Consider the following 17700-nt stretch of genomic DNA (forward strand, 5'->3'; position numbering starts at 1 on the left):
AAAAGGTTAACTGAAATTTCACCCGATCTGCAAGAACAGGGGGACTTGTACTTTAGCCTGGCGGGGGGGGGGTGGCTTTGCCCCCCCCTTGGCTACGATCGCTCTGGTGACCACTGTCACCACCCTCCAGATCTGATTGGAGCTAGTTTCCATGTGACGCTAGCTCTCCATTCAGATGTGGAGGGCGGAGAAAACCATGGCTGCCTTGCTGTCCAGCTTCATGGCGTCCCTGGAAGCTGAACAGTGAGGTGCCTGCTCGCTGCCCTCACCACAATCGCCGCCTCCATCATCACCACCGCTGCCATCATCACTGCTGCTGCCAAGTACTCACCTCCGCTCCCCCTCCATCCAAATCCACGCCCACCGACCTCTGCTCCCCCTCCATCCGAATCCACGCCCACTGATCTCCGCTCCCTCCCCCCTGCCCTGGTGATCACCCCCCTGCTGCTGCTGACTCCATGTCCTTCATCTGCGGCTCATCTCCTCACCCCCCCTCCTGCCCCCAGTGATCACTCCTGCCCCCGGTGATCAGCCCCACCTCAGTGATCACCCCCTGTCACCTGATCACCCCCTGCCCCAGTTTTCCCATTTGGGGTAAGGATAGGGTTAGGAATAGGGTTAGGATTAGGAGTAGGGTTAGGGTTAGGGGTATGGATAGGGTTAGTGATAGGGGTAGGATTAGAGATAGGGTTAGGATTAGGGGTAGGGATAGGGTTAGGATTGGGATAGGGTTAGGATTAGAGATAGGGTTGGGATTAGGGGTAGGGTTGGGATTAGGGTTAGGGGTGTGTTGGGGTTAGGGTTGGAGTTAGAATTGGGTTTCTACTATTTAGGCACATCTGGGGCTCTCCAAACGCAATGTGACGCCCGCAGACCATTCCATCAAAGTCTGCATTCCAAAACGTCACTACTTCCCTTCCGAGCCCCGACGTGTGCCCAAACAGTGGTTCCCCCCCACATATGGGGTATCAGTGTACTCAGGACAAACTGGACAACAACATTAGGGGTCCGATTTCTCCTATTACTCTTGGGAAAATAAAAAATTGCGGGCTAAAAAATAATTGTTGAGGAAATAAAAATGATTTTTTATTTTCACGGCTCTGCGTTATAAACTGCCGTGAAGCACTTGGGGGTTCAAAGTGCTCACCACACATCTAGATAAGTTCCTTGGGAGGTCTAGTTTCCAAAATGGGGTCCAATGTTTAGGCACACAGGAGCTCTCCAAAAACGACATGGTGTCCGCTAACAATTGGAGATAATTTTCCATTCAAACAGTCAAATGGTGCTCCTTCCCTTCCGAGCCTTGCCGTGTGCACAAACAGTGGTCTACACCCACATGTGAGGTTTCAGCGTACTCAGGACAAATTGGACAACTTGGACAACTTTCGGGGTCCACTTTCTCCTTTTACCCTTGGGAAAATAAAAATATTGTTGCTAAAAGATCATTTTTGTGACTAAAAAGTTAAATGTTCATTTTTTCCTTTCGTCTTGCTTCTGCTGCTGTGAAACACTTGAAGGGTTAATAAACTTCTTGTATGTGGTTTTGAGCACCTTAAGGGGTGCAGTTTTTAGAATGGTGTCACTTTTGGGTATTTTCAGCCTTATAGACCCCTCAAACTGACTTCAAATGTGAAGTGGTCCCTAAAACCCTAAAAAAAAATGGTTTTGTAAATTTTGTTGTAAAAATGAGAAATCGCTGGTCAACTTTTAACCCTTATAAGTTCCTAACAAAAAAAAAATTGTTTCCAAAATTGTGCTGATGTAAAGTAGACATGTGGGAAATGTTATTTATTAACTATTTTGTGTCACATAACTCTCTGGTTTAACAGAATAAAAATTCAAAATTTGAAAATTGCCAAATTTCTGATTTTTTTTACAAATAAACGCAAAAATTATCGACCTAAATTTACCACGAACATCAAGCCCAACATGTCACGAAAAAACAGTCTCAGAATCGCTAGGATCCGTTGAAGCGTTCCTGAGTTATTACCTTATAAAGGGTCAGAATTGCAAAAAATGGCCAGGTCATTAAGGTCAAAATGGGCTGGGTCATGAAGGGGTTAAGGATGGAAATAAAAAAAAATTAAACAAAAAATATGGTCATAACACACTGTTATTACACTGTTATAGGTGTAATGTCCCCCAATTCTGTACTAATATCCCCCATCCCCCTGGTATACATAGGTCCCCATCCTGGTATATATGATCCCCATTCTGGTATATATGTCCCCACCCAGGTACACAAGGCCCCCAATCCAGGTATGCATGGCCACCATCTCCATCCTGGTATCCATGGCCACCATCTCCATCCTGGTATCCATGGTCACCATCCCCATCTTGGTATACATGACCACCATCCCCATCCTGGTATACATGGCCACCATCCCCATCCTGGTATACATGGCCACTATCTCCATACTGGTATGCATGGCCCCATCCCCATCCTGGAATACATGGCCACCATCCCCATCCTGGTAAACATGGTCCCCATCCTGGCATTCATGGCCCCCATCCCCATCCTGGCATACATGGCCACCATCCCCATCCTGATATACATGGCCCTCATACCCATCCTGGAATACATGGCGACCATCCCCATCCTGGTATACATGGCCACTATCTCCATACTGGTATGCATGGCCCCCATCCCCATCCTGGCATACGTGGCCACCATCCCCATCCTCTTATACGTGGCCCCCATCCCCATCCTGATATACGTGGTCCCTATCCCCATCCTGTTATACATGGCATCTATCCGAATCCTGGTATACATGGCCTCCTCATCCACATGGTAAACATGGCCCCCATCCCTATTTTGGTAAACATGGCTCCCATTATGGGGCAAACATACAAATATAAAGATTCTACTTACCTTTCTTCCTCTCACTCGTTGTGTTGCATCCTGTTATGACTCCAGCAAATGATTTCAGCATATAAGCAGCTCATGACGTCACTACTATGCTCCATCACATGCCGAGATCACCCGGGACTATGGGTGTGAGGAGCAGTGAACATTCATTCTGTTTAATAGTGGTCACAATGTTAGCAGTAGCCACCGGCTTCCTGCAGAAGCTGGGTGATCACATGTGCCCGCTATTAAAGAGAATTAATATTCACTGCTCCACTCTCCCATGGGTGTAGGGAGCAGTGAATATTCATTCTTATTAATAGCGGACACACGTGATTGCCCAGCAGTTGCAGGAGGCGGGCAGCTGCGGCTAACAGTGTGCCTGCTATTACACAAAATTAATATACACTGCTCCTCACGCTCATAGTCCCTCCCACCTCTCGGCGCCAGCTTCAGTGCATAGAGGTGGGAGGGACTAGAAGCGTGGGAAGCAGTGAATATTCATTTTCTTTAGCAGCGGGCACAGTGTTAGCCACAGCCGCCTCCTGCCTCCTGTGACCCGCTGTTCTGCCGCTGCCGCTCTTCCACCCCATCCACAGCCAGACTATAAGACACACTCCCCACTTTCCTAAATAATTTTGGAGGAAAAAAAGTTGTTTTATAGTCTGAGAAATACAGTATTTCTCCCAGAAAATGATTGCAATTACACATGTTTACTTCCTTTGTCTGCATTGGAGCAACAAAAAAAGACAAAAAATTGGACATAATTTCACACAAAACTCCCCAAATAGGCTGCTTTCTCCCTTCAACCCAATGAAAGCACTTCATGCTAAGCCAACTCTAAAGGTTCAGTTGTGAAGGGGAGTTTGGAGAGATAGTTGTAAAGCGTATTAGCTCCTTCCAACATTATGCTTTAAAAAATGAATCATGTTAAATAGATTTACTAAAAACTTGACCATATATTGCTGTATACGGAAATGGTGCTTTTTAGTGCAAAGGTAGCACCACACACAAAACTATTCAGCCCCCAATATACTGTGCACTACTATTATGTATTGCATACTGCATTATAGGAAAATTGCACACAGTAACGTACATGATACCTAAGGGGGAATCTCTGCCTTCACTATCTTTGATTGAGCCAATCATTATTACAGTGGGGGGAATAAGTATTTGATTCCTTGCTGATTTTGTAAGTTTGCTCACTGACAAAGACATGAACAGTCTATAATTTTAAGGGTAGGTAAATTTTAACACTGAGATATATAATATCAAAAATAAAATCCAGAAAATCACATTGTATAAATTATATCAATTTATTTTCATTTTGCAGTGAGAAATAAGTATTTGATCCCTCTGGCAAGCAAGACTTAATACTTGGTGACAAAACCCTTGTTGGCAAGCACAGCAGTCAGACATTTTTTGTAGTTTATGAGGTTTGTGCACGTCAGGAGGAATTTTGGTCCACTCCTCTTTACAGATCATCTCTAAATCATTAAGACTTTGAGGCTGTCACTTGGCAACTCGGAGCTTCAACTCCCTCCATAAGTTTTCTATGGGATTAAGGGCTGGAGACTGCTAGGCCCTCCATGACCTTAACGTGCTTCTTTTTGAGTCACTCCTTTGTTGCATTGGCTGTATGTTTGGGTCATTGTCTTGCTGGAAGACCTAGTCACGACCCATTTTATGTCCTGGCGGAGGTTATCACTCAGGATTTTACAGTACATGGCTCCATCCATTCTCCCATTGATGTAGTGAAGTAGTCCTGTGCCCTTAGCAGAGAAACACCCCAAAATATAATATTTCCACCTTCATGCTTAACAGTGGGGACGCTGTTCTTTGGGTCATAGCAAGGCAACATTTCTCTTCCTCCAGACACGGCGAGTTGAGTTAATGCCTAAGAGCTCCATTTTTGTCTCATCTGACCACAGCACCTTCTCACAATCAGTCACAGAATCATCCAGGTGTTCATCGGCAAACTTCAGATGGGCCTGCGCATTTGCCTTCTTGAGCAGGGGGACTTTGCGGGTACTGCAGGATTTTAAACCTTTACGGCGTAATGTGTTACCAATGGTTTTCTTGGACTGTGGTCCCAGCTGCCTTGAGATCATTAACATGTTCCCCCCTGTAGTTTTAGGCTGATCTCTCACCTTCCTCATGATCAAGGATACCCCACGAGGTGAGATTTTGCATGGTGCCCCAGATCCATGTTGATTGACAGTCATTTTGTATTTCTTCCATTTTCTTACTATTGAACCAACAGTAGTCACCTTCTCACCCAGCGTCTTACTTATGGTTTTGTTATCCATCATGAGATTTTCATAATTCCGGGAGTTTTCTTTCATAGTGTTTTCATTTTAATGTTGGAGTGTACAGTAGGTATCAAATAATACAACTATCCAAGGGTCAAATATCTACATTGAGATGAAATATTACCTTTATGCTGTTATTGAGAAAAATGCTCTGTACCAAGACCATACTACCAATGAAAACACTCTACAAAGCCTATATAATGCCACCTTCTCATTACCACTACATAGTGACACCCTAATGATGCTTAGATATCTGACGCCTGACTACTTATTTAACCAGAAGGTATTTTTCCTGACCTCTCCTCCTTCCTCCATATACACCGGTATGCTCCGCTCATCCAAGCACTCATGTCTTCTGTTTGTGGAGAATATGGCAAGCCTCTTCCAGACACCATGGTCTCCTTTAGTCACCATTACAGTACACATACACAAGTTTGTGCATGCTGAGTGCAATGAAGAGGACTCCCGATATGAACTATCGGCACCTACATCTATATGGCAGGTGTGAGGCTGTGATGTATTTGTCATATGTTCTGACTGCATTTTTTATGATCTCCTTTATTATCATTGAACTATCAGCATCCATCTTCATCCATACACTGGCTTGCCCTTAGAGCGCTGAAGCTGCTTTTTAGTATTTCTGGTTATCTGTGTTGTTTGCTAGCTCATCTTTGGCAGGACACGCAAAATTCTTCCTGCACTTTGCTTTTGAAATGTAGGATCCTGTTTTGATACTAAAGATGGTGGAGCTTGAGTTGTGGGACTCGGTTTTTTTGGTACCAGTGTTTTTGACATCATGAATCAGATGGCAGATTCCCTTTAAAAGTAGGGGTTTTATAGCATAAATTGCTTCCATATCTTTGGGGGAAATCTTTATATAATTTGTTCTTTTTTATCTTTTGCTTTGTTCACAGTTTGAAGACATTGGAAGCTTTGAGACAGTATGGCAAGTGAAGTTTTACAACTACCATAAAAGAGATCATTGCCAGTGGGGCAACAGCTTTAGCAGTATTGAATATGAGTGCAAGCCCAATGAGACCCGCAGCCTGATGTGGATCAACAAAGAGATGTTCCACTGAAGCCACCAAAGCTGGACAATCTTCTCATGAGAATGCAACTTGGCCAGCACAACAAGCCTACTAAAGCCACAAAACAGTGTAAATAGCATATTAGGAACCCAAAAAATCCTTGATGACTAATGTTTACTTGAGTTAAACCAATCCCCTGCGTCGTTGGTGGTGACCGTAAGAGACATTACATTGTCAGTTCGCTATGGACAACTAATATCATTGAGACCCTAAATGCTTATAGGTAGGCAGCAGTTTGACATCTCACAATTTTTTTCCTTGATTCCTGGGTAAGTGTTCCCTTATTCAAAAAAAATGTGCACTATCAATTTGACCTCAAATCATGGGTGGTCTCATGTTGCTGTGTAGCCCAAATTTGCTTCTTCATGTACACGTAACATTATTGGTTCAGAGTGAAGTGAGAGTTTTTGTGTATGTATGTGTGTGTATCAGCCAGACCGCCGACCACCCCACCTGTGTGTGTTCAGCAGGTACAATTTTAAAGGCTTTCTTTTTATTGTAATGGAAGGCATATCACTTCCTGATTAATATGGTCTGACTGTATTTTGAGGTCAGATATGCCTTCAAGCAGTTTCTTACTGCTTTGGCACATTCACAGTTTTTTTTTCTGCATCCACTTGTTCAGTAAAGTAGAGTTGCGCTTTGGTTCTCTACAAAGACGGAACATTTCTGACCTACAAATTGTTGGCCGTCACAGATACTGGACCCTAACTAGCTCTAATGTTAAATTATATCCTAGCGATATCCCATTACGTTTTATGTAAAGAGCATTTGTCCAAAAAATGATGAAAGCACAAATAACTGGTAAATAATATACTTTATCTGTCCTCCTTATGATCTACTAAATTCAACTCCTCTGTGTGGAAGCCAAGTATCAAGAATGGAACTGGATCTCATCTGGAAGGGAAAGTTTTCTTTACTATATCCGAAGGCATTCAATCCCGTCAGTGCTAAAATATACATCACCCATGTTATGGTCTTCTGAATATGGTCTCGAGCTGTTTACCTCATGTTAATTGACAACCAATATGGCCACCACCACATCTAATACACATTATATCATCCAGCTTTTACAAAATCCTGAATTGCAATTTTGGAGAGGTGAAGCAGACACATTTGTTATCTAGAAGTCTGGAAAAACTTGGTAAAAGTTCAAGATGAGAAATACTGAAGTCATTTACAGTTCATTTACTACAGCTCTGGCAAAAATTAAAGGTACCTTCACACATAACGATATTGTTAACGATATCGTTGCTATTTGTGACGTAGCAATGATATCGTTAATGAAATCGTTATGTGTGACAGCGACCAACGATCAGGCCCCTGCTGGGAGATCGTTGGTCGCTGAGGAAAGTCCAGAACTTTATTTCGTCGCTGGACTCCCTGGAGACATCGCTGGATCGGCGTGTGTGACACCGATCCAGCGATGTCTTCACTGGTAACCAGGGTAAACATCGGGTAACTAAGCGCAGGGCCGCGCTTAGTAACCCGATGTTTACCCTGGTTACCATGCTAAAAGTAAAAAAAAACAAACACTAGATACTTACCTACCGCTGTCTGTCCTCCAGCGCTGTGCTCTGCTCTCCTCCTGTACTGGCTGTGAGCCGGAAAGCAGAGCGGTGACGTCACCGCTCTGCTTTCCGGCTCCCAGACAGTACAAGAGGAGAGCAGAGAAGCAGAGCGCAGCGCTGGAGGACAGACAGCGGTAGGTAAGTATCTAGTGTTTGGTTTTTTTTACTTTTAGCATGGTAACCAGGGTAAACATCGGGTTACTAAGCGCGGCCCTGCGCTTAGTTACCCGATGTTTACCCTGGTTACCGGCATAGTTGGTCGCTGGAGAGCGGTCTGTGTGACAGCTCTCCAGCGACCAAACAGCGACGCTGCAGCGATCCGGATCGTTGTCGGTATCGCTGCAGCGTCGCTAAATGTGAAGGGGCCTTTAGAGACCACCACATCAAGACCCTGTCAGGGGCAGCCCAATCTCCAGACCTGAACTCCATTGAAAACCTCTGGAATGTAATCAAGAACTGCTTACATTTTTGTGCCAGGAGCAGTGTGAAAGACTGGTGGAAAGCATTCCAAGACGCATGAAAGCTGTGATTAAAAATCATGGTTATTCCACAAAATATTGATTTCTGAACTCTTCCTGAGTTAAACATTAGTATTGTTGTTTCTAAATGATTATGAACTTCTTTTCTTTGCATTATTTGAGGTCTGAAAGCACTGGGTTTTTTGGGGGGTTTATAACCATTTTTCTTTGTCAGAAAAAAAATACAAAATGTATTGCTAGTAAATTTGGAGACGTTGTCAGAAGTTTATAGACTAAAAGAACAATTTACATTTTACTCAAAAATATACCTATAAAGGGAAGAATCAGACAAACTGAACATTTTGCAGTGGTTTCTTAATTTTTGCCAGAGCTGTACATTAGAGGCAAATGCTCTTTAAATTAAAAGATAGGAACTATGAAAGTTAAGGTCTGGAGTGTTGGACCTTCAAGTCTTTACCTGCATCATATCCAAGTGACCAAAACAACCACAACATATGGACCTTCATTCTCTTTATTGCACTTGTGGGAAGGGGAGTAAACCAAATCACTGACACATTACATGATGATGTGTAAGAAGTTGGTCAGGTTTGGTCGTCCACTTTTGAGGTCAGTTTTTCTTTTACATGAATGCATGTATTTGGGACTAAAAAATAATTTTTGCAATTGGCCGTCAATAACAATTTTGCACGGTTTACCTTCTATATCCTCTGTGATGTTCTGCTCATTGCTGGCTGCAGAATAAGTTATCTGATATTCGCTGAAGGTCTGATTCAGAGTTTGTAACTCTTGTATTTATCTTTTTCTGATCTCCTTAGACCACATCAAAGTTGAATGTGGAGGAAACAAAGAGCTTGCAAAAGTCAAATGGTGACAAATTTCTAATGAAACCCTATTGCAAAAAAAAAAAATGTTTTAGCTCAAAATCAATGTATTTAAGTAAATAAAAAATATTGTTCCCAAAAAGTGGACAGCCCATAATCATTACTTGTGATAAGATCAGGAATTCTTTGGTCACAGAAGAGACAATGTGAAGTATTGCTGTGTGACATGATTCTTCTATATTGTATCCTATTGCTGTTTACAGTAGTGTTAGTAGATATGTATTATTTTTGTATATACTGTTATGTCTAAAGTGTTACTGCTTCTTGGCTTTAGAACATTAGTATTTATGATTATCAAATCCTGATAGATGAAATGTGAAGACTAGAGAATAGCCGTCATTGCCTTTATTTATCAAGCGTTTAAAGGGAAACTATCATTACTATGTTTTACTTTGTGCCTTTCTATCTTGGCCGTCTTGACAAGCATCATGTTTTTATGTAATTGTTCTTGTTTCTTTCATTGCTATAATTTTATGTTGTATCTGCACCTGAGCAAATTTTACATGTTTGCTTTGGTGCTAAAAAATATGGAGATATTATTTGGAGTTCAATACTTATCATGGTGCTGAGAACCCCAATACAGAAGATTTCGACATTTTAATAGGCATATCATACACCCATGGGAAACGATGTACTGCACTGTATCGTAAAAAGAATGTGAAGGTGAATAAATATAAAACAGAAAATGATAGTTTCGCTTTATACGTGTGTCTTTTTTGTCTGTTTTGGTAAAGTTACATAAATAAGTTTTGCAAAATGTGTCGGTGTGGGTTTTTTTTTTACACGGTATTGCTTGTGCTATTCTAATGTATGTAGTTCTTAAAAATAAGTTGCAGAAAAAGCTGATGAACCCATACATGTCCTTGTCTCATACCCTACAAAACTGGACTAATAAGATGAAGATATTGGTGGAATAATGCTGATGAACCTATACATGTCCTTGTATCCTGCCCTGCAAAACTAGACTAATAGGATGAAGATATTGGTGGTAAAATGGTGATGAACCCATACATGTCCTTGCCTCCTGCCCTGCAAAACTAGACTAATAGGATGAAGATATTGGTGAAATAATGCTGATGAACCCATACATGTCCTTGCCTCTTGCCCTTCAAAACTGGACTAATAGGATGAAGATATTGGTGAAATAATGCTGATGAACCCATACATGTCCTTGTCTCCTGTGTGACACCGATTCAGTGATGTCTTCGCTGGTAACCAGGGTAAACATCGGGTAACTAAGCGCAGGGCCGCGCTTAGTAACCCGATGTTTACCCTGGTTACCATCGTTAAAGTAAAAAAAACAACCACTACATACTTACCTACCGCTGTCTGTCCCCGGCGCTGTGCTTCTCTGCTCTGGCTGTGAGGGCCGGGCAGCCGGAAAGCACAGCGGTGACGTCACCGCTCTGCTTTCCGGCCGCTGTGCTCACAGCCAGAGCAGAGAAGCACAGCGCCGGGGACAGACAGCGGTAGGTAAGTATGTAGTGGTTGTTTTTTTTACTTTAACGATGGTAACCAGGGTAAACATCAGGTTACTAAGCGCGGCCCTGCGCTTAGTTACCCGATGTTTACCCTGGTTACCAGTGAAGACATCACTGAATCGGTGTCACACACACCGATTCAGCGATGTCAGCGGGAGTCCAGCGACGAAATAAAGTTCTGGACTTTCTTCCCCGACCAGCGATATCACAGCAGGGGCCTGATCGCTGCTGCCTGTCACACTGGACGATATCGCTAGCCAGGACGCTGCAACGTCACGGATCGCTAGCGATATCGTCTAGTGTGACGGTACCTTAATAGGATGAAGATATTGGTGGAATAATGCTGATGAACCTATACATGTCCTTGCCTCCTGCCCTGCAAAACTGGACTAATAGGATGAAGATATTGGTGGTAAAATGGTGATGAACCCTTACATGTCCTTGTCCCATGCCCTACAAAACTGGGCTAATGGGATGGAGAGATTGGTGGAAATATAATTAACAAATACATGTCATTGTCTCCTGTTTCTAAACACATTTAAATTGCACATCGCACTCACTTTGTCTATATTACTTTAAAATGAATGCCGATTTGTTACACTGAAAAAACTTTCCTAGAATGTGAAGGGGAAATTAGATAGAAAAACAGGAAGTCCAGTGGCGCTGTCTGATTAAAACGGCTTTTATTGATGGTGTGTTGAAAGCAGGATAAAACCGAGGTAATTGCAAAAATAAGAAAAGACTGTGGTCTTGTGATGAGTGACAAAAAACTGTATATAAACCAGGCAGCCTAATCTCTACTGCTATGAATTGGTAAACCTGAGGAAGGTCTCAGTACTGGACCAAAAATGCATTTGATTATGCATTTTTTTATTTTTGTAATTGACTCCAGTTTTGTCCTGGTTTTAAAACACAAGCAATAAAATTGGTTTTAATCAGACAACTCCATTGGATTTGCTATCTACTACCCTTGTCTATGGACTCAGGAGATGATCCACATAGGATCTGGCAGCAGTATGCACAGAGTGCACATTGCTATGCTTAAAAACAAAACACAAAATTGAGCTTAACTTAAGTTGGTATACATGCAGAGGTTAAACGCATGTTCACAATGGCCACAAAACATTAAAACCTACAAGAGAAAAAAGTAAATGAAAACCCTGATGTAACTAAGTAAAAAAGCAAAAGTGCATTTAAATAACACAGAGTTTTTAGTAATACTGTTTTTTGATAAAAAAATAGCACAAAAGCCATCCCACCTCGTCACGGTAACTGATCGGGACAGTCCTACACTATCTAATATTAAAACCTTACCATGTGTCAATGTTGACCTCAGTGTGAATAAGGGCAGACAAAAGGACTGGGCCCAACCAGTGAAACACTAGACTGGGGAAGCCTTATATAGTCTCCCCCAGTCTAGTGTTTCACTGGTTGGCCCCAGTCTAGTGTTTCACTGGTTGGGCCCAGTCCTTTCGTCTGCCCTTATTCACACTGAGGTCAACATTGACACATGGTAAGGTTTTAATATTAGATAGTAGGACTGTCCCGATCAGAGTTAGGCCGGCTTCACAATCAGCGTATGAAAATACGGTCCGTATATTACGGCCGTAATACGCTGAAATGTCCCGAAAATAGTGGTCCGTAGCTCCTCCGTAGGCAGTGTGTGTCAGCGGTTTTTGCGCATGGCATCCTCCGTATGTAATCCGTATGGAATCCGTACTGCGTGGTTTTCTCGCAAGCTTGCAAAACCAACATACCGCTATAGAAATGATCCATGTGTCCCAAAAAGAAAAAAATATATATATATACTGTCTATATATATATATATATATATATATATATATATATATATATATAATGTCATTAGACACATATATGTATATATATTAATATTTTTTCCAGCGCTATACAGCTTGAAAGCCGGTAATTCAATTACCGGCTTTTTCTTTCTCCTTCCTAGAACCCGACATGATTTGAGACATGGTTTACATACAGTAAACCATGTCTTCTCTCCATTTTTTTTTGCAGATTTCACACTACTAATGTCAGTAGAGTGTATCTGCAAAATTTGGCCGTTCTAGCTCTTAAAATAAAGGGTTAAATGGCGGAAAAAATTGGCGTGGGCTCCCGCGCAATTTTCTCCGCCAGAGTAGTAGACTCATTCCCCGGGGTTTTGCAGCGAGGAGTAGCATTGCATTAGCAAAGCTCCTTGCTGCAAAATGTTTTAACCCCTTCAGAAGGATTTACATCGTTGGACGTTACAGATCTGCGGAGGGTAAGTATATTGTTGGTTTATTATGTTTTTTCTTTCACAGAACGAGGGTCTTCAGTGACTGGATTGGGCGTAGAATAAAATACTCCAACAACCATTGTTTTTATTTCATTAAAATAATTTTAAATAATGTGTTTGTGTTTTATTTAACCCTTTACTACAATTGGATTAATAATGGATAGGTGTCATAATTGACGCCTCTCCATTATTAATTAGGCTTAATGTCACCTTACAATAGCAAGGTGGCATTAACCCTTCATTACCCCATATCCCACCGCTACACGGGAATGGGAAGAGAGTGGCCAAGTGCCAGAATAGGCGCATCTTCCAGATGTGCCTTTTCTGGGGTGGCTGGGGGCAGATATTTGTAGCCAGGGGGGGGGCAATAACCATGGACCCTCTCCAGGCTATTAATATCTGCCCTCAGTCACTGGCTTTACTACTCTGGCGGAGAAAATTGCGCGGAAGCCCACGCCAATTTTTTCCGCCATTTAACCCTTTATTTTAAGAGCTAGAACGGCCAAATTTTGCAGATACACACTACTGACAGTAGTGTGGAATCTGCAAAAAAAATGGAGAGAAGACATGGTTTACTGTATGTAAACCATGTCTCAAATCATGTTGGGTTTTAGGAAGGAGAAAGAAAAAGCCGGTAATTGAATTACCGGCTTTTTGCTATATCGCGGCTGTATGAAGTAAGAATATATATACATATATGTGTCTCACTTATATATATATACCTATTCTATGTGTACACTTTCTACCTATTCTAATGTCAGCTGTCAGTGTGATTTTACTGTACACCGCACTGAATTGCCGGCTTTTCTCTCTAACACCGCTGCGTATTCCTCGCAAGTCACACTGCTGGTCCGTGTGTAATCCGTATTTTTGGGGCTTCCATAGACTTTCATTGGCGTTTTATTTGCGCAATACGGTGACAAACGCAGCATGCTGCGATTTTCTACGGCCGTAGAAACCCGTATAATACTGATCAGTTTAATACGGCAGATAGGAGCAGGGGCATAGAGAGTAATTGTGCCGTATTTTTTGCGAGTTTTACGGACGTAGTTTCTGCGCTCTTACTTCCGTAAAACTCGCAAGTGTGAAGCCGGCCTTACCGTGACGAGGTGGGATGGCTTTTGTGCTATTTTTTGATCAAAAAACAGTATTACTAAAAACTCTGTGTTATTTAAATGCACTTTTGCTTTTTTACTTAGTTACATCAGGGTTTTCATTTACTTTTTTCTCTTGTAGGTTTTAATGTTTTGTGGCCATTGTGAACATGCGTTTAACCTCTGCATGTATACCAACTTAAGTTAAGCTCAATTTTGTGTTTTTTTTTTTTTTTGTTTCTCTGTATTGTTGCATTATGTGCAACCCGGGGTGTGGCCTCCCTGTTTCTGAGCTAGAGACTATATAAGGCCGGCGTCACACTCTGCGTATAAAAATACGGTCCGTAATTTACGGCCATAATATGCAGAAAAGTCCCCAAAATAGTGGTCTGTATCTCCTCCGTAAGCAGGGTGTGTCAGCGTATTTTGCGCATGGCATCCTCCGTATGTAATCCGTATGGCATCCGTACTGCGAGATTTTCTCGCAGGCTTGCAAAACTGACATACGGACATACCATGGATCCATGTTCTCAAAAAAATCATAAAAACATATATACTGTGTGTATATATATATATATATACATATATCTACTATATAAAGCTGAATGTGTGTGTGTGTGTGTGTGTGTATATGTATGTATGTCCGGGATTGGCATCTGCACCGTCGCAGCTACAGCCACAAAATTTTGCACAGTCACACGTCTGGACCCCGAGAGCGTCATAGGCTATGTTGTGAAGCGAAATTTTAACCCCGCGCGTTCCAATTCACCAAACAATTTTGCCCCTATCTACATAATGGGGAAAAAAGTGTTGGAGGCGTCGCAGCTACAGCCACAAAATTTTGCACAGTCACACGTCTGGACCCTGAGAGCGTCATAGGCTATGTTGTGAGGTGAAATTTTAACCCCGTGCTTTCCAATTCACCAAACAATTTTGCCCCTATCTACATAATGGGAAAAAATGAAAGGAAAAGTGTAGGAGGCAAATTGACAGCTGCCAGATGTGAACAAGGGGGACTTAAAGAATGAGAGCGATGGCGCCAAAGAGTATATACCATACAGTTGCTAAGGTGGGGCCCCTGTTGTGAATTCTGTGGCAGAGCTCCCTCCTGTGGTCACAAGTGGTACTTCGGCTGATTCTCTCTGGGATCTTCCGTTTGTGGAGGAAAGTGGTACTGCAGCTTCTGAGTTTCCTCCCTCAGGTGATCTGGTGAGCTCGTTAGCTTCTTCTCTACTTAACTCCACCTGATGCTTTGATCCATGCTTCCTGTCTATGTTCCAGTGTTGGACTGGTTTTTTCCCTGGATCATTCCTGTGGCCCGCTGCTCTGCAAAGCTAAGTTTTGCTTTTGTTATTTTGTTGCTATTTTTCAGTCCAGCTTGCTTTATTGGTGTTTTTCTCGCCTGCTGGAAGCTCTGAGACGCAGAGGGACGACCTCCGTACCGTTAGTCGGTGCGGAGGGTCTTTTTGTCCCCTCTGCGTGGTTATTTATAGGTTTTTGTGCTGACCGCAAAGTTATCTTCCCTATCCTCGTTCTATTCAGCTAGTCGGGCCTCACTTTGCTAAATCTGTTTCATCTCTATGTTTGTGTTTTCATCTTACTCACAGTCATTATATGTGGGGGGCTGCCTTTTCCTTTGGGGAATTTCTCTGAGGCAAGGTAGGCTTATTTTTCTATCTTCAGGCCTAGCTAGTTTCTCAGGCTGTGACGAGGCGCCTAGGTTCTGGTCAGGAGCGCTCCACGGCTACCTTTAGTGTGGTTGGATAGGATCAGGGATTGCGGTCTGCAGAGTTCCCACGTCTCAGAGCTTGTTCTATTATTTTGGGTGTTTGTCAGACCACTGTATGTGTTCTGACCGCTATGTCCATTGTGGTACTGAATTGCCTTCATATCAGTTTTCATAACAGGCCCCGACATGGGATACCACACACGGGGATATGAACACACACACAAAATGAGCCACACACTACCACGTGCTTGAACACATATTACCCTCAGCACACATTTCACCACAAATACACCAACCTCGCCACATAAAAGTCGAAACACAAAACTCGCCGCTCAAAACTCGCCACGCGCAGAACTCGCCACATTCAAAAACTAGGCTCTTGCAAAACTCGCCACAAGTGCAAAACTCACCTCATGGAAAACTCGCCACACGCAAAACTTGCACATGCGGAAAAATTGCCACATGCACAAAAGTTGCAACACATGCAAAAGTTGAGACCAGAAAAAGAAAAAAAGTAAGCGGCACAGCTCGACTTAGCAGAGATTATAAACTCAATGTGGAGAGTTTCCCAACAAAAGGTAGTCCGATCAGGTGAAAGGTGGTGCCTTTCTCATATCCCCATTTTTTTGCATATTCCACACTACTAATGTTAGTAGTGTGTATGTGCAAAATTTGGGCGCTCTAGCTATTAAAATAAAGGGTTAAATGGCGGGAAAAAATTGGTGTGGGCTCCTGCGCAATTTTCTCCGCCAGGGTAGTAAAGCCAGTGACTGAGGGCAGATATTAATAGCCTGGAGAGGGTCCATGGTTATTGGCCCCCCCTGGCTAAAAACATCTGCCCCCAGCCACCCCAGAAAAGGCACATCTGAAAGATGCGCCTATTTTGGCACTTGGCCACTCTCTTCCCATTCCCGTGTAGCGGTGGGATATGGGGTAATGAAGGGTTAATGTCACCTTGCTATTGTAAGGTGACATTAAGCCAGATTAATAATGGAGAGGCGTCAGTTATGACACCTATCCATTATTAATCCAATAGCATTAAATGGTTAAAAAAAACACATTATTAAAAAGTATTTTAATGAAATAAAAACAAAGGTTGTTTTAATATTTTATTGCTCTCTCAATCCACCTGAAGACCCTCGCTCTGTAACAAAGGAAAAATAATAAACCAACAATATACATACCTTCCGTTGATCTGTAACATCCCACGATGTAAATCCATCTGAAGGGGTTAAAATATTTTACAGGCAGGAGCTCTGCTATCATGCAGCTGTGTTCCTGCCTGTAAAACCCCGGGGAATGAAGGTAATGTAGGTCAATGACCTGTAGTTACCTTCATTCGCGGTGATGTGCCCTCTGCTGGATGTCCTCATATGAGCTCGAGCCTGGGAGCTTTCCAGGAAAGTGCCCACGCTCAAGTTCATATGAGGACATCCAGCAGAGGGCGCATCACCGCAAATGAAGGTAACTACAGGTCATTGACCTACATTACCTTCATTCCCTGGGGTTTTACAGGCAGGAACACAGCTGCATTATAGCAGAGCTCCTGCCTGTAAAATATTTTAACCCCTTCAGATGGATTTACATCGTGGGACGTTACAGATCAACGGAATGTATGTATATTGTTGGTTTATTATTTTTCATTTGTTACAGAGCGAGGGTCTTCAGGTGGATTGAGAGAGCAATAAAATATTAAAACAACCTGTGTTTTTATTTCATTAAAATACTTTTTAAAAATGTGTGTGTGTTTTTTTTAACCATTTCATGCTATTGGATTAATAATGGATAGGTGTCATAATTGATGCCTCTCCATTATTAATCTGGCTTAATGTCACCTTACAATAGCAAGGTGACATTAACCCTTCCTTACCCCATATCCCACCGCTACACGGGAATGGGAAGAGTGTGCCCAAGTGCCAGAATAGGC

At 42.4% G+C, this 17700-nt stretch overlaps 1 protein-coding gene across 1 annotated transcript in view; it reads left to right on the top strand.

Moving 5' to 3' along the window:
• CNRIP1 (cannabinoid receptor interacting protein 1) overlaps positions 1 to 9938 on the top strand; it is a 53058-nt gene extending 43120 nt beyond the window's left edge. Inside the window, exons 3-4 of the mRNA XM_069768737.1 lie at positions 6075 to 6395; positions 8043 to 9938. Coding sequence (XP_069624838.1) covers positions 6075 to 6239 — 165 coding nt within the window. The 3' untranslated portion in view covers positions 6240 to 6395; positions 8043 to 9938. The remainder of the gene's footprint in view (positions 1 to 6074; positions 6396 to 8042) is intronic.
• Positions 9939 to 17700: the final 7762 nt, after the last annotated feature.

The sequence above is a fragment of the Ranitomeya imitator genome, chromosome 5 (assembly GCF_032444005.1).
Source record: "Ranitomeya imitator isolate aRanImi1 chromosome 5, aRanImi1.pri, whole genome shotgun sequence".
NCBI lineage: Eukaryota > Metazoa > Chordata > Amphibia > Anura > Dendrobatidae > Ranitomeya > Ranitomeya imitator.